At 41.6% G+C, this 22,431-nt stretch overlaps 1 protein-coding gene across 6 annotated transcripts in view; it reads right to left on the reverse strand.

Moving 5' to 3' along the window:
• Positions 1-22,431, reverse strand: part of LOC149323034 (retinol dehydrogenase 8-like) — a 42,227-nt gene that overhangs the window by 15,139 nt on the left and 4,657 nt on the right. For all 6 annotated transcript variants that reach the window (XR_016272367.1, XM_089486366.1, XM_089486357.1 and 3 more), the window contains 5 exons: positions 10,057-10,161; positions 7,459-7,620; positions 6,808-6,987; positions 4,282-4,375; positions 920-1,103 (listed from right to left, as the gene is read on the reverse strand). Coding sequence is in view for 5 of the 6 variants with exons in the window: in XM_089486357.1 (XP_089342483.1) it covers positions 920-1,103; positions 4,282-4,375; positions 6,808-6,987; positions 7,459-7,620; positions 10,057-10,161 (725 nt within the window). In the remaining variant the exon portion in view is untranslated. The remainder of the gene's footprint in view (positions 1-919; positions 1,104-4,281; positions 4,376-6,807; positions 6,988-7,458; positions 7,621-10,056; positions 10,162-22,431) is intronic.

Here is a 22,431-nt window from a genome sequence, read left to right on the forward strand (position 1 = left end):
AAACTGAAATTTCCACTGTGGTTCTTTCTGGCTCAAACAGGTGTAAAACATCCTAATAGGTTACCCCATCTCTTGCATGCCTGATTTCATAGAATCATAGAGTTGGAAGAGACCACATGGGCCATCCAGTCCAATCCCTGGCCATGAAGCAACTCACAGTCAAAGCATCCCAACAGATGGCCAGCCAGCCTCTGTTTAAAGACCTCTAAGGAGGGAGACTCCACCACTGTGCAAAGAAGTCTGTTCCAGTGTCGAACAGCCCTTACTGTCAGGAAGTTCCTCCTAATGCTGAGGTAGAATCTCTTTTTCTGCACCCTGCATCCAGTGTTCTGGGTCCTGTTCTCTGGAGCAGCAGAAAAAAAGCTTATTCCCTCCTCAATATGACATCCTTTCAAATATTTAAACAGGGCTATTGTATCACTTCTTAACCTTCTCTTCTCCAGACTAAACATCCCCAGCTCCCTAAGTCGTTCACACAATATATATACCCAACTCCTTTCCAGGCAAGCATTCTCTGAAGATGCCAGCCACAGATGCTGGTGAAACGTCAGGAAGAAATTCTTCTAGAACATGGCCACATAACCTGAAAAGCCCACAAAAAACTATGGATGCCAGCCATGAAAGCCTTCGAATACACTTTTTGCTATTATAACACCAAACCAATGGAAACTCCAGTGAAGTATGGCATTGCAACCTTTGCCTTAAGAGGAGTGTTCTTGCTTAGATTTCGAGCCAGCCACTTCCTCTAAACAGGGTATTTCACTCCCAGGTCTCTAGAAAAGTGATGGGCTCCATGGCCACAACTCATTGACGTTGGTTAGCATTACAGAGCTGGTCCCCCTTCACTGCCCCAGAGCCATTTTATGCTGCTTTCTGTAGCTTGAATGCACAGGTGGGTCAGGAGAAAGTAACATCCTACCTCTGCCACTTCATCTGGAGATTGCCCCAGTGCGGTGAAGACCTCCTTGGAGTAGGTCATGTAGAACCCCTGAAATATATCCAGTGTCTCTTTATCTACTGCAGAGAGATCCATACTGGCTGCGTCTTCATAGAGCTTCCTCTCAAACTCTGTTATCACTGGCCCAGGTTCAATCAGACTGATGCTGTGGAATAAAAAAAGCAGGAGACCATTGGAAGTTGCCCCTTCTCTCTGTTGAACTTAGCTACCCAGCAACCAGACTGCAAGTAGGCCTCTGACAGCCAAGAAAGATATTTCTGATTTGTTTAGGACACATGCAACTCTATTCTGAATAGACGTACTTGCATAATATGATCATCCCTGCTTCGACACAGAAACCCACCAAAGGGATCATGGGCACATCTCACTCTTTCAGCCTCAAAAAAAGACAAAGGCAATCCCTCCTTGAACACATCTTGCCAAGAAAACCCCATGATAGGGTTACTTTAGGATCACTATAAGTCTGAAATAACTTGAAGGCATACAACAACAACAATGCACACAAAGAAATGCTGAATGCACAAAACAGGATGTCCCATAAGCTACAATGACTACTAGACCTTGGATTGACACCTTCAACTGTGAAAACACAGAGAGACACACATTCATTCAACCAAGAAGTTAAACTGTATGATTATTCAGCAGCTGTGTTTTCATTTTAGCATGGCAAAGTTATTTTTCTGGACTGTAATACCTAAGTCGCTCAACCTTCGTGGAAATACAGTGTGCAACAGTAATCTCTCTCAAGCCCTGTTCTCAATGGATTCTTGTCCACTTTCTACCATTCTGAACCAGTAGCAGAGACCAAACCATGTAGGTAGAATAATCCTAAATTTAACACTTCCACATTTTTTTTATTCCGTGGAACATCCCTGTACTGTCTTTTGGTATCACAAAAGGCCTCCAGTTCAATTCATACTATAAAAATGTACCAGTACATCAGAAATAAACTTGCCTTACGAGGATATACAGGATATACTTGCAGAACACAGAGGGTGTCAGCTGGGGGGGGGGGCAGTGAAAACAAAAGATGGGTGGGGAGATAACTGGTATGTTTGAGCTTCTAATAGTAAGTATGGTATCCTAGATAAAAAGCCTAAATGCCTTGAAGGCACCAGATCCTGCCTGACCTTGAAAACTAAACAGGGTTAGGTTTGATTGTTACTTGAATCAGGGATTGCCAAGGAATATGAAGGGTTGAGGTCCATGCTTCAGAGGAAGGCAACGGAAAACCACCTCTGAGTATTCTTGCCTAAGAAAATCCTAGTAAATTTATGGAGTCACTCTAAGTCCACAAGCAGTTTGGAGGCACTTATACACACGCAGACGGAAGAGAGTTCAAAATCTGGAGAACATGAAGATGCGCTTGTAACTCTGTAATGAAGAGGCCCATCTCTACACACACACACACACACACACACACACACACACACACACACACTTCTGCTGGCAGGTAGAAACCTTTTTAATTAAAGAACCATTTGCTCTACCAGTCTGATTTGTTTTGTTGGTGTGCAATGTAATCTCAATATGCTTTTAATGGCTGTTATCTGAATTTTTATCTACTCTTATCAGATTGCTGTACTATTTTTAGTGTTTTATGCCTTACTGTATTTCTCCTTATACTGACTGGTGATGCTTTACAATGTATTTTATTGTTACTTACATTGGGTATTATATATTGGAAGCAAAGATATACATTAAAAATTAGAAGATTAAAAAACTTCCGCCTTTTTACACCATATGGCAAAATTTTAATAGGGTGGGAAATGGCACCTTTTCCTCTTTTCACAAACTACAGAGGCCTCCCCCCTTTCTTTTAAAGTGAGGGAAAGGGAACAGATATGGCTGTATTCTGAAACTTGAAAGCAAAGTGTAATTTGGCAGACAGCTCTGCTGCCTACAGGAGATGGGAGCTGTACTCCAACACATCAGGAGGACACCAGGTTAAGGGAGGCTGCCAAAGAATATCAGGCTCTGACAAGTTTTACTGGATGTATATTCCACAGGATGGTGCCAGAACAGAAGCTCCACTCGAGCGGCTACCTGCCACAGCTGATGAAGAGCATGGCACAGATACTGTGGGGACCCAATGTGTGTACACTTCAGGGTTATTTTATTATTTAAATGTATTAATTTATTTTAATCTATTTAAATCTGTCTGTAGATGCCATGCTTCCATTATTGGGTGGTTACTTGAAGGAACGCCTCTCCCTATACAATCCACCCCACACTCTCAGAACTACAGGTAAGAACCTATTGGACTGCCTGAAGACTAGATTAAGATCTACTTCCCATAGGGCATTCACTGTGATGGCTCCCAAATTGTGGAATGGCTTGCCGGAAGAGATCCATCTCATTGCTACCTTAGATGCCTTTAAGAAGGCAATCAAGATAGATCTCTTCCGCTTTAACAGCTTAAGATGATACTCCACTCGGAACTTGATGAGGAACCAGAATTTGATATTCCACACGTACAGGTATTTTAATGTGTTTTTAAATTTGGTTTGTATAATGAGAATGTATTTTAACTATGTGTAAACTTATATATGTGCTGTTCTCCCACCTCAATCCATAGGGAGAGGCGGGATATATAAATAAAAATTATTATTATTATTATTATTATTATTATTATTATTATTATAATCAATTTAAATGTGACTGTAGCCTGCAATGCTATAGTTACATTTATCTAGCCATAACACATGTATTAACTAGGATGATGAAACATATTAAAATAAGGGATTCTACATGAAACCAGCTTGGAAAAATATGACTAGCAGCGAAAAAAAAAAACTGATGCAAGAATAACTGAGACCACAGAGGAGCAGACAAAATGGGGAAAGACGGATTCACTGGAGACAGCAAAAGAAATTGCTTGCAAGACAGGAGGGAAGAAGAGGTCCAACTGCCCCAGATAAATCATGTCTCCTATTACAGAAAACTACCTCATGAGAAGGCAAGCAGAAGTGTCTACAGATCTCACTGACCATGCCTTCATTCCAAACAGAAATAATGTGCCTAAGGTTAATACAGGCATAATGTTGTATATCACAGTGCATGGGAGGCAAAGCCATGTACATCTGTTAGATTGTTCAAAAAGGAATGAGTGAAATAAGAAGAGTGTTTATTTTTATTACTCTGTCCTTGTGAGAAGACACTTCAGGCTGCCTGGCCCAAGGTCACAGAGACAGGATATCATGGCTGATCTTTTCATCATTCACATATCAATGTTCTAACCACTACACTCTCTTGGCTCTTAGTAGCCTAGTAAAACACTCTACTGCAAGTCCTTCTCACTGGTAAGGCAATGGCATACTCACTTGACTCCAAACTTCAAAGCCTGAAGAGCCAGGCTTTCACAAAAACCCTCCACAGCAAATTTGGAGGCAGAGTAGATGTCATTGAAGAGGAGACCTGGATGAAATAGAACACAGGGAAGGGGGAAAAGATGTTTACCCATGGAGAAAAATGTTGCTCTTTTGTGTGACCTCTTTTACAGCCAAACACACATAAAAGCCCCTCTCAAAAAGAGAAGCACTTTGCCAGTCAGAAGTAGAATCATCAGCTTGCTTATTATCCCTGCTCCTATGCTTTTAATAGCAGCCCCATGTGCAGAAATTAAAATTGTATAGTTTTTCCTTCCAGAAAAATAAAAGTGTCACTTGAGGAGAAGGTCATTAACAGAGGTAGCAGCCCTACTCAGACAATGTGGAATTCACCCATCACATCCCTTCTGGGGCAGGGAGTGGATCTTTCAAGCACTTCAAAAATAAAAGAGGAAAAACCCTAAAAGAATTGATCAGTTTGTGAAGCACACTCCAACATGACTGAGAAAATAAGGATGAGCTTTTGGGGTTGAAAGAAACTGGCAGACAAAAGAGAAATCTGCCAACATACCCTGAATGTCAACAAGCTTAGATTAGAAATCTGGGTTCTTGTGTTTTATTTTTATAGCATGAAATACAATATTCAGGAACAGCAAATGGTTCAGGGGTGGGAAACTGAATTAGGCCTGGGACCAATTTTCTGTCCAAACCCACCTCCCCTTGTGACACACCCCTCTTACAACAAGCCCAAATACCTCAATTTTCTTCTGCTGCCACTCTCAAAATGGCAACAGGAAGTGAAAATGTGCCTCTTCCTTTCACAATTTTGAGCATGGCTACATAAGATATTTGGGTTAGTATGGGATTCTGGGGGGCTTGTGAGGGTATTTTGGCATGTTTTCATGTTTTGGAATGGGGTTTTGTGTGATTTGCGGCACAAATTGCCCAAACATTGTGCTGATTAAAAAAAACCAAACAGATAGATTGAGAGCTTTAGAGGAGTGATGGGGACTTCAGGGACCACAAAAGTAGGATCCAGGGACCGCATGCTATCTGGCGGGTGTGCCTTGGCCAACCACTGAATGAACTAAAGACTCAAAGTGAGCTAAACATTTTGTTAAACAGAATGTTTAGGGTCAGGAAGAATTTTGTGCACCAGGAATATTATCTTCAATTTCCTGCCTTGCAATTTCTTTCTTTACTATGTAAGGTCTGGCTCACTGGCATAATCTGTCTTGACTTTTTTGCCTGTAGCAAAGTAGTAGTTCAGCATGAAAACACATTGTTTGTACACAAAAGGGTTCAGGTTGAAATGCCAGTATCTCCAGATAACGCTGTGTAGCAAGTCTGAAACTGGAGCCACCAATCAGTGTAGACCTGGCACCCTCTGGATGTAATAATAAAAATAAATATTCTCCTCATCTTTGATGCATCATTTCTACTGAGTTAGATCTATCTAACAACACTGTCTACACCACTGAGGTGTTCTGGTGCCCCCAGATGTTTTGGATTACAACACCCATTACCACAGCCCACATAAGACATTGATAATAGATCATGGGAGATGAAGAGCAAAACAGCTGAAGGGCATTAGGCTGCCAACCCCTGGTGTAGACAATACTAAGTACTGGGAATTTAAGTACTACATTTGAACAAGAATCTTTCTTAGTTACTGGGCCAAGATCAGCCTGTGACGACATAGCTCAATACTGTCCAGATGAATCAACAGCCATAATAATACCTTATGCTGGCACCCTTCCAGCTATGATCCTTAGTCTCTGTTCTGCAACATGGCTGCCCTAGGAAGCACAAACTGACCAGAGGCTGGTGGACAGGTGGTCTTGCTTTGGGAGCTGGCTTGGTCCTCTGCTCGTGATACATTCTGCAATCTTGATTAACAAGAGGTTAAATGTGTGGGAACCAAAGATGGGCTAGCATAAGGAAGATTCTCCTTTCCATCTGGCAGGATGACAGAGGAAAGCCTGCTTACCTAGAGGTTATTTTCACACTGTAGAAGGTTTGGTAAATGATGGTTTTCTCCTTGAGAAACAAATCTGGAGATTCAAAAACAGAAATATGGCAGGCTGGGGACTAAGATGGAGTGGCATACAAAGGTTTTTTTTTTTTAGGAAGTTATCCCAAAATGGAAGGAATGTAGCTCAGTGGCAGAATGACACATGGTTCATGTTCAGAAGATTCTAGGTTCAGCCTTTGGCACTTCCAATTAAAAGAATTGTAGCAAAGTGGAGGTCTTGGAGAGACACTGCCTGTCAGCCAGACCCCAAAGGTTGACTTGATGTAAGATAGCTTCATGTATTTTAAGAGGCAGAGATGAACTGCCCATAACTAAGAAGGTTTTCCACCCATAAGGGAAATAACAATGTTCCTGCTTTGTGCATCTCCCACCTTCAGGCACTCCACTACTACTCCTCTTCTCATCCAATCAATATTTGCTACCCAGAAGGCTCCACAACAGACACCACCCCACCCTACCTAACTCCATCCCCTTGTAAACTTCACCTTGCAAACCCAAGACACTGCTCATCACTACCACGTGCCCCTGTTTTCGTCGCTTCATGTCAGGGAAGACTTCCTTGATGAGGCGCACCAAGCCGAAGAAGTTGGTATCAAAGAGATGCTGTACTGAAGCCATTGTCTGGCTTTCCACTGGACCAATCATGCCCAATCCCGCATTGTTCACTGTGAAGGGAGAAAGCAATGAGTTAGCAATGTGGATGGGGAGAAAGAATTCCTTTCCCATTACCCCTGTGGTAGTATTTATTCACCACCAGAGAGGAGAATATGGGATCCATTCTGTAGTTCCCTTCTCACTAATACCATGCGCCCATTCCCAATCCTGGCAATCATGATTAAAGCTTCCTATCAACCTCATCCAATGATAATCCCAAAATGACTATTTCTCTGCTGCTAACAGGGAAACAGCAATTTCTTCCTATGCCTTTCCTCTGATGGTTACGTGGCAAGGAAAAGTGGGCAGAGCACCCTGGGATGGCAGACCACATAAATATTAGCCAAAGACTACATGTGGTTCATGTATTGCCCATAAGTGATGCGGCAGGACTTAGGAAGATCAAACCCAGCTTATCCTACAGCAAGAGTGGTTCTTCTTAGAGCTTTAACTGTTGAGGGTCAAGGGAAGAGACTTCATACCAAGCACATCCACCCTGCGCTGGGGGATGCTGTCCACACAGTGCCGGATTGACTCCTCACTGGTCACATCCAGCTCCTTGATCTCCAGAGTTTCATCCAGCACAGGCCCTGCTTGCTTCTCCAGGGCTTGCCTCTTCGCCAAATTCCTCATGGTGGCAATAACTATGGAGGAAATGCAAAAGTCTGAAGTTATATGGTGCCACTCTATTCAAGCTAGGCAAACTCTACCTGGGATTGAGATCCCCAACGTAGATGTACCTGTGGACAACCTGCCATGGTCCCCCTCCAGGCTCCTTGCCCCTTAATAATAATAATAATAATAATAAAAACTTTTATTTTTATCCTGCTTTTCTGTGATGAGACAATCAAAGTGGTTCACAACACATTAAAATATCCACATTCAATATTATGTCTCAAATTCCCCCCTTAAAACAGGATTAAACATGATACAATTAAAATTGGAGATTAAAATATCTGTTAGTGTGTGTGTGTGTGTGTGTGTGTGTGACAATAAAAATATAAGGAGGACAGAGTGGTGGCCTAATACATGATGTGAGGGGCGATCATTCTGTGGCCAGACACTTTTATTCCTTGGGATTCTTTTTTAAAACTACCTATTTCTTTTAAATGTAAACTAGGAAGCTGCAAAGCCAATGCATTGGCCATAAGCAATGACTCAGTCACCCACCCACCCATAAGCTGCCCATGCATTCTTAGAAAATGAAAATGCTGGGCAACTGGAGGACATAGGTTCCTTCTATATTCTATAGCATGCCCTGCTACTCAGGAAAAGCAAAAGCAAAGAGTAGACTGAAGACGATGGAAAGAAAGCTAAAGGCAGACAGTGGAGCCACCATCTTGGGGGGATAAAGAAGATGGGGGGGGGGCATTTTGCCTATGAGTATGTGTGGTAGTTGGCTTGCAATGTGATGTGTGCTAGTTGGGCTGTCTGCTTACTTTGGTGTGGAATGTGTTAGCCTGGTTTTGTGTGTGTTCTCTGTGCACCTCTTGTCTGACTTCTGTGAAGTGGGCATGCTACTCTGTTTTGTGTGACAAAATATATGATTTAGCATTTAGGGCTCCATATCCATCTCTGCACTGTACTCAGTTTCTTAGACAACATCTTCCTTCTGTGAAATGGATTCAGAAAGGGAGTTTTGTGTGTTGGAGACCACTTTCCTGCCTCACACTTGGGATTCTTGGGCACATTACTTTTTTCTTAGCCTCCTCAATTTGTCATTAGGAAACTAGAACTAGAAGACAGCCTTATAATAAAATTCACAAAAGGCACAAGGTCATGCTTTGCTTTGCTCTTCACTAGAATACCAGCAGACATGTATCTGTGGTAATCATATGTGGTTGCAAGACATCAGGAAACAGCCTTTGTAGAGCTGCCCCGTCTGAAGAAGATACCTACTTGCTACAGACAACCAGGTATGTGATACCAGGCAGAAGACACATTTGATTAGTACAGATTGGGGTATTATTATTATTCAAAGGGTTGGGACAGTTGCCTACCTCTTGGAGCAAGACAGATGCAGTGCTTAATATAGGGTTCTTGCAAAACCATTGCTGTTCACAGCAGAGCAGAGAGGGCTAAATGTTGCCTATGTTTTGGGAGAGCTCATGTAGGCTGAACCCACATTACGTCTTTACCTTCAGCCCATGCGCCTATCCAAATATTGTTGTTGCTGTTGTGAGCCTTGAAGTCATTACCGACTTACGGCAACCCTATCATACAATTTTCATAACAAGATCTGTGCCTTTGCCTTCCTCTGAGGCATGACATTTTGCCCAAGGTCACCAAGTGGGTTTCTATGGACAAGTAGGGATTTGAACCACTGTCTCCAAACTTGAAGTCCAACACTTAAACCACTATACTGTGTTGGTTCTCAAGCCTATCAAAATACATCACCCTGTTAAATCATAGAATTGTAGAGTTGGAAGAGACCACAAGGGCCATCCAGTCCAACCCCTGCCATGCAGGAAATCTCAATCAAAGCATCCTCGACAGATGGCTATCAAGCTTCTGTTTAAAGACCTCCAAGGAAGAAGACTCCACTACTCTTCAAGGGAGTGTGTTCCACTGTTGAACAGCCCTTACTGTCAGGAAGTTCCTCCTAATGTTGAGCTGGAATCTCTTTTCCTGTAGCTTGCATCCATTGCTCCATTGGGTCCTGTTCTCTGGAGCAGCAGAAAACAAGCTTGCTCTCTCCTCAATATGACATCCCTTCAAATATTTAAACAAGGCTATCATATCATCTCTTAACCTTCTCTTCTCCAGGCTAAACATCCCCAGCTCCCTAAGTCATTCCTCAATTGATGTTGTAATAGGGCATGGTTTCCAGGTCCTTCACCACCAAAGATGTTGTCTGCCAATGCTCTACGTCCCATTTGAGGATTACGAATGCTACATTAGTCCCCAAACCTTGCACAATTTTAAAACTGCAACTTCTCCTGGGAATTCTTCATCTTATCTTTCATCCTCAAGGTGGGAAAGCAAGAATAGACTCAACAATGAAGGATCAAATCACTGCACTCTGCTACTCCAAAGAACATGAGTTCCTGTCCCCACCCCAACTTCGGGCAACCTCTTACCTCGGAATCGTTTCAGCTCATCTCTGGCCAAACGCACTGCCAGCGCCAGCCCAATACCAGAGGAGCAGCCAGTGACCAGCACATTCCGAATAGCCATATTAGTACCTGCAAAGGGGAAGGAGAAGAATAAGAGTAAATCCTTGGGAAAGAAGTGAAGGTCTTACAATGAAAGAGCCACACTCACAGAGCTTTTTAGGACAAACAGTAGGGTAGAGATCAAGAAGTACACTAGTGAGCCACCACTTCAGATCTTGTCTCTATCAAGGATTCAATAGACTCACCCACTAAAACTTGGGCCCCATTTAAAAATATGAAAATAATAGTAATTATCTATCCTGCAAGATCTTGGTAGCTAAGCAGGATCAGCCGTGGTTAGTACTTGGATGAGGAACACAAAGGAACACCAGTGCTGTAAACAATATTACAGAGGAAGGAACTGACAAAACCATCTCTGAGTATCCCTTGCCTAAGAAAACCTTTTAAAATTAACTGGGATACTATAAATTGACAGGAGACTGGAAGATAATACACCCTGTAGGACTACTGTAAAGATTGCTAAGATGATATGTGAAGTGTTCTGAACATGCAGAAAGCATAATCATTACAAACAACTCAAGCTAAAATATTATTGTGAACGAATATTCTGCAGTTGGAGGGTGTCAGACTTGAGCAAATTCAAAGCTACAAAAGTGCTATGGGGAACAGGCAAAGGATTCTGGGATATTCTGCAGGTTCTCTGGGGATTTTGAAAGTTGTACTCAAGAAAAGGTAACGTCTTAAGATCTTGAACAAGAGTGATTCTGCCACCAGCATCTGACAGTTTCTCTACCATCAAAGAAAATGCAATACCAAGCCACAATCCAGCAATAGCAAATACTGAACTCAGTACACTGGCATATGAAAGAAAATGCAGGACTGGCATCTGGGTGAAAATGCCAGCAACCTTCATGTTTGAAGAAACAAAACGTATTTCAAAAAAAAAAAGGGGGGGGCACCATCCCTCTCTAAGCTGAAGGCCATTCTGCCAATAAAATGAGGAGCCAGGCTATTCAAGTCTTACCTGCACAGTTTGACACTACTTTAATAACCATGGCTCAATGCTATGGAATTCTGGGATGTGTAGTTTTGTGAGATATTTAGCCTTCTCTGTCAAGAGAGCTCTAGTGCCACAACAAATTACAAATTCTGATATTCCATAGGATGGACCCATGCCAGTTAAAATGGTGTCAAACTGCTTTATTTCAATTTAACCCATGTCTCCCCACAGTTCTTCATCTTTTCTAACTAGCTTGCTTTCTGCTTGCCGTTTCCCATTTCTCACATTAGTCAATACAGTAACCCCTCTGTTTTTGCGGGGAATCCATTCCGGACCTATTCCCCTGGAAAAATGGAAAATTGGGGGTATTCAAGCGCCATTGGCATGAATGGTGTTGCACTCCCCATTTTGTCCCCCTGCATTTGCCGCCCACGAACAGGCAAGGGATGCAGATTCAAAGTCCGCAAAAACGGAGGGGTAACTGTACTACATTCATATGGTTGCCTACCACCTTTCCTCCAAAACTATCTGGGAAGCTACTGATCTTTTTACTTCTGTAGAGAAATATGCAAGCAAAGGATGAGCAAGCTGGGAAAACTGAAAGGCCAGAGTCATAAATCATATTGCTTCAAACCCACACAAACACACTCTCTTGCCCAATCTGGACAGCAATGATATGCAGTGACTCTTGGAAGCTAGTGAACTGTCTGTCTTATTTGCTCTATCAGGCAGAAAGAGGGTTGGCAGCCACCACATACCTTCATCACTGGAGTACCATGGAGACGTGCGTCAAGATGTTGCAACCAATCACCTTTCCATATAAAAGGTGTTTGCACATTACACATGTGGCGAAAGAAAAAAGAGGGTTGGGGACGGTAGGCCCCACAGCTGTTTTGTATGTTAATGGGAAAAGAAGTCAGCCAAAGGATAATTCTCATCTTCACACATGCAGCTCAGCAGCTGATATGTGGGCAGACCACAAAAAAATCTGACTCCGCTTGTCCAGCTTAAGTATTCACCATATATACTCAACTTTAAGTCTACCTCATGTATAAGTTGAAGGCAGGTTTTGAGTCCAAAATTATGGATATGGCACATGGACATGGATAAGTCGAGGGTCAAACAAAGAATCTAAAGGATGAAGCAAAGGAAAATGATGCTAAAGAACTCACAAAATTCCAGCAGGTGTAATTGTTTGTGCTCATACTAAAGGCTGGATGGATGAGAGAGCAGAGAGGTGTCAGTGCTTCCAGAACAGATTACACTCCTGCCTTTCACTAGGGAGGGTCCCTTTTTTAAAAGTACATTACTTACATTGACCCATGGATAGGTCGACTCAGGTTTTTGAGGTCAACTGTTTGACTAATTTTTTTAGACTATATATACTCATCTATAAGTAAAAAAATTATGCCTAAAATTGGTCCCAAAATCCCAGGTCAACTTATTCACAGGTCAGTGTAGTAATGTGATAGCAGCTCTTTTAGATTTCCCGATGCAGTCAGGAGAGCATAGAATCATAGAGTTGGAAGAGACCACAGGGGCCATCCAGTCCAACCCCCTGCCATGCAGGAAATCACAATCAAAGCATCCCCGACAGATGGCCATCCAGCCTCTGCTTGAAGACCTCCAAGGAAGGAGACTCCACTACATTCCAAGGGAGTTTGTTCCACTGTTGAACAGCCCTTACCGTCAGGATGTTCCTCCTAATGTTGAGGTGGAATCTCTTTTCCTGCAGTTTGCATCCATTGCTTCGGGTCCTAGTCTCTGGAGCAGCAGAAAATAAGCTTGCTCCCTCCTCAATATGACATCCCTTCAAATATTTGAACAGGGCTATCATATCACCTCTTAATCTTCTCTTCTCCAGGCTAAACATCCCCAGCTCCCTAAGTCATTCCTCGTAGGGCATGGTTTCCAGACCTTTCACCATTTTAGTCGCCCTCCTTTGGACACGCTCTAGTTTCTCAATGTCCTTTTTGAATTGTGGTGCTCAGAACTGGACACAATATTCCAGGTGGGGCCTGACCAGAGCAGAATATAGTGGCACTATGACTTCCCTTGATCTAGACACTATACTTCTATTGATGCAGCCTAAAATCGCATTGGCCTTGTTAGCTGCCGCATCGCACTGTTGACTCATGTTCAACAGTTTCTTTCTCTTTTGAGCCAAGCAGAAAGAGTGCTGGGTGACTGACTGATATTGCTGTTTGTTTCAGAATCCCTCTCCAGCCAGTGAGCCAGGCTGAAACGAAAGCTGAAATGCCAAAGCAAAACGCCTCAATTTGAGTTCCTCTTGCCACATACACACAGTAAAGGAGTCATGGCAAAATCTATAATTTTGGCCCCAAAACCTGCCCTCAACTTATATATGAGGTTGACTTACAGTTGAATATATATGGTATATACAGTATGCTCCCCAAAACCTACATTACATTATTTCTCTCTCTCTCTCATTTTCTCTGCCTTCCTCAAGACTGACCTTTTCTTGGGAGCCTTTCACCTCTCTGTTTCCATCTGCAACCAAAAGGAAGCCAAGATGTGTAACTGCATCTGTTTATGTACTGATGTAAAAATTTATACCACAGCTTTCGACTTATACAGAAAGTTTGTACAGTATACATCTGCTCCTTGTATTTATCCCCAGTGGCATACCTAGTCTATTTGACACCCAATGCTGATTATTTTTAAATACCTCCTCTCTTCAATAGCCTTTTCTGGGTCTGGCAGATATGCTGACCAGGCAGGAGAGAGGGGCAACTGTATTTACTGTCGAACCAGCAGCCCCTTCCCACTAGCACACCCAATGACATCCTCCCAAGGTGTCACCCAGTGTGATCTGCACCCCCAGTAGTACCCCCGTTTAGCCCATCCCAGCCCTCCAGGTACTGTCTCCCCCATGGCTAAAATTTAAGGGGTAAGCTCTTTTTTGCCCATACAGTGGTCCCTCCACATTCACTGGGGTTAGGGATGAAGGACTCCCATGAATGGGGAAAAATCACAAATAAAAAAACACTATTCTTTTTACTTAAGGGAACATCTCTAGGAATCTCCAGGTCCTCCAGCGCAACTCTATGGCCAACATATGCCAGATGTCGACCACAGAATCTTGCTGGAGGACTACAAATCCCTAGAGAAGTGTTTTCTCTAAGACTTCTAGGTTCTCCAGCACAACTCTATGGTCAACTCCTGGCAGAGCTGCGCGGGGGGACTTAAGAGATTTCTAGAGAGAACATATTAATCAAATAATCAAATCTACAAAAGTCAAAGCTGCAAATGTGGAGAGCAAACTGTTTAACTTTGTAAAAGCACAATTTGCACTGGAAGTATTTAACAACAATAAATGTGATTGCTTCATTGGCAAAATGAAGTGACACATTTGCTCTGACCTGTCTGTTTACATTACTGGCTTGTAAGGTGCTAACTATACTATCACACGGAGATACCATAATGAAATCTGATACACACATTCAGAACGCAATTCTATATTTTACATTTAAATGCAACCCAGGCACCACACCCATTGATAAAGAGGGGTGAGAAATTATATAGTTATAGATATGTGTTACAGGCCAGATGAATTTTAGTTGGCAAACTCCTCAGCCTGTGCATATACTATTAAAATGTTTATATGCTATTGAATAAGGACATATAAGTTAGTAAAACCTATAGATAACAGAATATAGAGTCTAAGATTCACAACAGTGTCTTGTAATAAAAGACGGGAAAAGTTTGTTCAGGTTTCAAGTCTGGGAAGACTGCCAGACATTCCCTTAGAACAGGTAAACAAAACCTGCAAAGAATGACCTCGGGTCACCCTGAGAGTCCATTAAAAGACTCCTGAAGACAGGGAGTGGGGTATAATCTAAATGTGGGATGTGCACTAGACTGGAGTACACTGCACAAAAAGATAAGATGTAAACATCCGATTGGATAACCAAGGCACTAAGCGGATGTCAGAAAAGAATAAAAGAGCTCAAAGAGAGCCATGTAATTAGTTTGCTATTCCCAAGAAAAGTTCCCAAATGCCCTGACATGCTGCCCTAAAATGCTGATTCTGCTAAGGCTCGGAGACATATACTCCCATGTAATTAACTTCGTTAAGACTTACTTAAGAAGGGCTTACGGTTTAACCCTTGAATGTCTGTGTTACCCAGAAGCCTGTTAAGTATTGTAAAATTTCTCAGATGACATTGTCTTGGAAAATTGGTTAAAAGTATAAAATAGCTAAGAATGTGATAAGGGAATGTGCGTGTGTGCATCAATTAATATTTATAATAAATAGCCTAAAAGAGTACCCCAAGAGTCTGTTCATTTCCATGTAAATATCCTGGAACTTCAAGACTTTAAGAAATTTAAGTCAAGTGTTGATGCTAACCTGGCCTATTTGGCTTAGCCATTGTCTAGGGGACTTTGGTGACTACTATCTAGGGGACTTTGGTGACCACTATCTAGGGAAATTTGGTGACAAGTAGCAAGGACAGTGTTAGGAAACCACGACTGTTTCATATAGATATAGTCTACAGATAAAAATTATTGACATTATAACATACTGTCTCTGCAACATCTATAGATATCTATAGATAAAATTATTGACATTATAATGTACTGCCTCTGCAACACTGAGATACAAGAACAACAGAAGAGTATTGGGCAAAATTCCATATTTAAAGACCAAACTCCCACATCTGTTTACAAAATACTCATTTCAAGATACACAGTAATATGTTAAAATATTGCAACAAAATTTGATGTATACACTTTTGGCTCTCCAAACAATCTGTTGGATTGACAGAAGCTGTAGTCTAACACATCTGGAAGGCTTTGGTATGGGGAGAGTCGATTAATGGCATAATTGTCTATTTTACCTTTTTAAAAAATGACCGTTCCACATACACATTTTATGAGGGGAGAAGGGATGGAAAAATGTATTTATATTTTGTTAGATGATGGTAAAACCAAAACCAAAAGATATGGAAGAGTATTGTTTTATAGGGTTTTTTGTGGGTTTTTTTGGGCTCTATGGCCATGTTCTAGAAGATTTTATTCCTGACATTTCGCCTGCATCTGTGGCTGGCATCTGTGGCTGACATTCTCTGAAGATGCCAGCCACAGATGCAGGTGAAATGTCAGGAATAAAATCTTCTAGAACATGGTCACATAGCTCAAAAAACCCACAAAAAACTAAGGATGCCAGCCATGAAAGCCTTCGACTTCACAGTATTGTTTTATATGATAACAGCTGCCAGGGTCACTTATGTCAAAAGATGGAAAAAGGAAAACATGCCTGAAATATCATAGTGATTATGGAGGTTAGAGGAGTATATGGAGAATGATAAATTAAGACAATTGCTGAGAAATAAGCCTATAGAAAAGTTTGAGAAAGACTGGACAGAAGTGACAAATTATTTAGACATTTTACCGGAATGTAAAAAAATTGTTAAGAGGTAAATAAGTATATATATAGAGAGAGAGTGAGTACAGAAGGAATATATAACTATAAGCTCACTCCATAAAATGTCCAACATGTAAAATAGTTGTGTGAGGTATGATCAAGTAGAGGGATTTATTGGTATTTCTTTTTTTTTTTTTTTTTTGGAATTGCAATTAAAAGGAATTAAAAAGGAAATATATTTCAAGATTAAGACCCAATTGAGAGGGTAGGAAGTATTGTTTGTTTTTAATGTTTAGAATAGTAACTGCTAAGTTAGGTTTTGTATTGATTTGCATTGTGGTGTTTGTTTTTCTATATGGTTGGAAATAATTTGTGCTAATAAATGTATGTTTTTTTAAAAAAGCTCAGCTTGATACTCTAATTAGAGCAGACCCAATGAATCAGTGAGATTTACATAAATATTGATTTACCATCCCTGAACTGGTTCAATGAGTTTACTCTAGGTAGGACCAGCAACTAGACAGTATGAACCTACCTAGAGTGAACTGGATTAACATAGATAGGATTGGGACTGTTCATCCCACAAGAAGTACCACTCTTATCCTGTCCTTATAGGCCAAAATTGGGAATGGGTATGTGCAAACATAGTCTCAAATCTTGATTCGTGGAAACACAGCAGCCCTGGCAAAACCAAACACTGGAACTGAAAACTGCAATACGCCAATAGTCTTGCTTTCCATTGTTACTGAGGCTGCAACCCATTCTGCAGAAATAATCCAGTTTGACACCGTTTTAATTGCCACAGCTCAAGGCTATGGAATCCTGCAATTTTCTAGTTTGCTGTGGCACCAGAGCTCTCTGACAGGGAAGGCTAAGCATCTCACAAAACTACAGGTCCCATGATTCTATAAAATGGAGCCCTGGCATTTAAAGCAGTGTCAAACTGCATTATTTCTGAAGTGCAGATGCAGCCTGAGTTGTGGAGGAGCCAAAGCATTCCAGCTCAGAGCCTAGACATAGTTGTTTTCTGGAATACAACTCCCAGAATCCTGCAGCCAGCGTGACTTCAAATAGTACCTCCGTGGCCTTTCCCTCAGTAACTAGACTCCACCTCTACTTACCAGCCAGGCCCTCCTTTTCTCCTTCAAAGGGGAAATCAGATTAGCTTACTGTTGTTTCAAAGAGCTTCTTCTGCCAGGCCACAATATAATGCACTTGCAAATGGAACACACAGCGCTTACTAAAATGGCCCTTTTAGTAATCCACATAGGAGAGCAGAGACACACAAAATGCTGAGTTAGAGCAAACATAGCTTTGGGATTTCCCTGGGATGAGCAACTCATTCTTGCCACTAGGTGCATTTTCCACCATTCCCTACACACACAATAATTTGGTCTCTCTCTTCTAGTACACTTCTTGAACTAGACCCTATACTGAGATGTTACTATTATTACATAATATATGAGGCAGATTTCCAAGCCCTAGAAAGCAGATGTGACAAAGCTCAAGGCTCCGCAGGGCATTTGAGACAAAGGTGAGTCACACCAGGACTAGTTTTTTCACTGCAGTCACTTATGCTTGGAAGCATCAACACACTCTACTTCAGTGGTTCCCAACCTGTGGGTCGGGACCCCTTTGGGGGTCAAATGACCCTTTCATGGGGGTCACCTAAGGCCATTGGAAAACACCTATTTAATTACAGTTATGAAGTAGCAATGAAAATAATTTCATGGGTTTGGGTCACCACAACATGAGGAACTGTATTAAAGGGTCGCGGCATTAGGAAGGTTGGGAACCACTGCTCTACTTGCACTGATGGCATGCAGGAACTGTGGTGTGTTATTCTCACATCACAGATTTCCTCTGTTGCCACCAACTTCAGCATTGCTACAGAATCCATGGAAGGAAATCTATTATCAGAAAAGCACCAGGAGGACTACTCTTTTTCAGGATGACCAGATGTCCTGACTGCAAAGCTAATTTGCCCCCAACAATCTGGGTACTCATTTTAGCGACCTCCTCGGAAGGATGCAAGCCTGAGTCAAGCTTGAACCCCTTTGCTGGTCTTGAAATCGCAACCTTGTGGTTTTGATTGAGTGGCTGCAGTACAGGCATTTAACCACTGCGCCACCAGGGACCATGGTGGTGTGTTCACTTGCACTGAATAGCACTGTTATTCATGTGGCTTTGACTTTTGCAGATTTCATTATTTGCAGTTTTGATTCATGTGTTCTGTCTAGGAATCTCTAGGTCCTCCAGCGCAACTCTGCCAGAGGCTGACCATAGAGTTGTGCTGGAGAACCTAAATGTTGCTAGAGAAAACATTTCTTTAGGCATTTTAGCATAATTCTATGATCAACTTCTGGCAGATGTTGCCCACAGAGTTGCACTGGAGGACCTGGAGATGCCTAGAGAGGTGTTCGCTTAGATAAAAAGAATGTTTTTGTTTTTTTAACTTGTAGTTTTTCCATATTCACGGGGGTCCTTCACTCCTAATCCCAACAAATGTAGAAGGACCACTGTATACTACTTTGCCCAAAATTTAATACTGATTTATGAGCAAGCTTTTGAAGCTCCTTTCCCATAAAGAGTGTATCATTTCTTTTTAGGATTTATGGGGCATTTAGTCAAACCAGAACTAGCAAAATTTACTCTCTGGACTACAATTCACAGAATCCCACAGCCAGCATTGGTATTTGGAAAGCAACACTTCCTTAACAGCAGTAATCTGGCCTTGGATGAAACACAGGAAACCCATTTTACACCTCCTGCTGTTTCCAACAGCTGTGTATGAGAGAGTGAAGTCCTAAATTCAAGATGAAGATGTCATACAGCTGGGATTTCGGCAATCTGGTTAATGGAGTTATGATACGTAGGCTTTGTTCTCCAGATTAGTGGGACAATGGGTGGCACACAAAAAAGTAAATAAAGGCAAACTTACCAGGAAACAGGTGCCCTAGAACAGTTAAATAAAAGATAAAGTGACTTCGCATCATTCCCCTGAGTGGAACAATAGGTGTCTCAGGTCCAAAACACACTGCAGAAATAATCCAATTCATGACTGCTTTAACTGCCCTGGCTCAGTGCTAGGGAATCCTGGGAATTGTAGCTTATTGTGGCTCCTCTTTACTTTGCTAAAGCCTGCTCTGGCTTCCAAATCTCCACTCTCCCTCCCATTTTTTGCAGAGGACTCTGATTTTTCTGACAAAGTTCCCATAATCTTCCACCTTCCTGACCCAGCTGTCCACTAAGTCCTTTCCCCCTTCTTTTACACTATTTTATGAGTACTGTTTCCTCTCTTCCCACTTGTCTGTCAGGTTCCCTTCATTCATCCTACAGCATGGGAATGACTGTACTAACTGGGGGTTTTTAAAAAGACTTTTCATTCAAAAAAGCAACGCTTCAAAACTCTGAGTCAAACCCATGATCAGATGGGAAGTGAAGTATTAAACAAGTAGGCTGCTACTTTTATTCCTTTCCAAAGATAAAGATTATTCTTCTTGTAGCAGCAGCAGGCAAAGGGGAACCAAAGGCTTGAGGAAGCGACCAAATTGGGCTTCTTAATTTCATTTATATTAACAATTTAATCACACTGTTTAGGTCAGTTACAAACCTCAGTGAGACTCAAAAGCAGCCCAATCTAATTTGTCATAATGTAGTCTGGAAGCCAATGAGGCAAACACTTTGATGGCTTTTGTTTCATTTTTAATAATCCTACTCTTGTGCCATCTGCCCATCAAAATTTATTACCGTAGTTAAAACTTCCCCTGACACTTTATCTCAGTTTAGATGAGAAAAGCATCATATGCTTCATTTCTTCTTCCTTTAAAAAACAAACAAACCACCAAGGTGCTGTGCTGAAGACACAGAAACAAAGTGAAAAAAAGAAAAGACGGCAAAGGTAAGAACTCCAAGGACCCTTTTTGTTCCTTTCAAAAAAAAAGGTCTCCCAAGTCAGAATGACAAGAATAAGTTTAAAAGTGTGTTTTGCTTGCCTTATAGGAGACATTTGGGTTAACTACAGCTTTGTCAAGTTGATCAAGGTTACAAGGGTTTCTTTCCACCTCCAGATTAATATTTGGAGTGATTAGGCATTTCCCAAATTCCTGTGAAATTAGGCAGAATTGGAATACCCTCCCAACAGGCTTTTATGATATACTGTAGTACAGTTAGTCCTCCATATCCACAATTTTTTTTAAATCCACGGATTCATGCATCCATGATTTGAAAATAGTTTTTAAATATATAAATTCCAAAAGGCAACACTGATTTTGCCATTTTAGATAAGGGACACCATTGTACTGTATTTAATGGGACTTGAGCATTCACGGATTTTGTTATCCATGCGGGGTCCTGGAACTCAATCCCAGCAGATACCAAGGGGCCATTGTACTGGCCACATCCAAATTGCTTAGAGTTTAATTACATTTTGCAAATGGAGTAGGAGTCGGTTGTCATTTGTTGTGGCAGCAGTGTTCTCTGACAGAGAAGGCTAAAAATCTACCAAAACTACAAATCCTAGAATCCATAGTATTGAGCCACAGCAGTTAAAGCAGTGTCAAACTGTATTAATTCTGCAGTATAGATGCATCCTAGGTCTTCTTTTGGGAAACAATCCTCCTGATGGTGTCATGTCTGGTTTTGGATCACTGAAGACATGTGCCAGGAACACATGTCAGTTCCCAATGACGCAATGAATTTACTCTACTAACCGGATTTAGGACTTTGCCCAGCATGGTGCAGTGGTTTGAGCATTAGACTAGTACTCTGGAGACCAAGGTTCAAACCTTGTAAACCCACTGGGTGACCCTGGGGAAATCAGGGTGGACTCTTGGCCTCAGAGGATGGCAATGGCAAACCTTCCCTGAACAAATTTTGCCAAGGAAAATCCATGATAGGTTTTCCTAGGGTCGCCATAAGTTGGAAATGACTTGAAGGCACAACAAACAACTACCATACATCTACGCATGCAGTATAATATTCCCTGTATGAATATCTAGTAATGCATGGGGTACGGTGGGGGGCTACATAGCTTTGATTTTATGCTTTGGTGTTAATTACAGTCAATTCAATTTTGACTCAAGGTGATCCTATGAATGAGAGGTTATGGCTTCCTTACCGAGTCTCTCCACCTGTAATGTAGTCTCCTTCTTTCCCTATGATCTTCCGCCTTACCTAACATTGTTCTCTTTTGTAATGAGACATGCCTTCTCGTGATACAAGCCAAATGATTTTGTGCTACTTGCTTCCAGGCAGATGCCCCCCCATGCCATTATAGTACTGCTCTTCCATATACACTCATGCATAAGGAGTTCTGTTTTCTTCTCAGTCAATATTTTGGATTATATCAACACAGGTGCAAAACACACTGCAGAAATAATCCATTTTGAGACCCCTTTAACTGTCCTGGCGCAATGCTAGGAATTCTAGGAACTGTAGTATTGTGAGACATTTTGCCTTCTCTGTCAGAGAGCACTGGTGTCACAATAAACTACAATTCCCAGGATTCCTTAGCACTAAACCAGGGTAGTTAAAGCAATCTCAAACTGGTTTATTTCTGCAGCGTGTTTTACACCTTAGATGTTTTGCAGATTGGGACACTATGCCTTTGAAGATGCCTCAGCATCATCTCCTACTCAAAACTTTATTTTCAGGTAATGCACATTAATATAGGAGGGGTTAGGAAATAGAAACCGAGGGAGGGACTGCATGCTAAAGTAATCTCTGGACCACCTCCAGATCTTCTACCAGCATGCAGCTGGCTCTGGCACTTACTCAGCACATCTGTTTCTGTGCAAGCATAATCCCTTAAATCGTCATCAATGGTGTATTGCTCTATTGCTGCTTTACTATTATTTTGTCAGTGCTGTTTTATTATTTGTTTTGTGTTGTAATAAAGGTTTTATTGGTTTACTGTTTTGTGACTGGAAGAAACAACCTTTTTAAATAT

This window comes from Sceloporus occidentalis, unplaced genomic scaffold (genome assembly GCF_023333645.1).
Source record: "Sceloporus occidentalis isolate IW3139 unplaced genomic scaffold, rSceOcc1.0.p SCAF_1, whole genome shotgun sequence".
Lineage (NCBI taxonomy): Eukaryota > Metazoa > Chordata > Lepidosauria > Squamata > Phrynosomatidae > Sceloporus > Sceloporus occidentalis.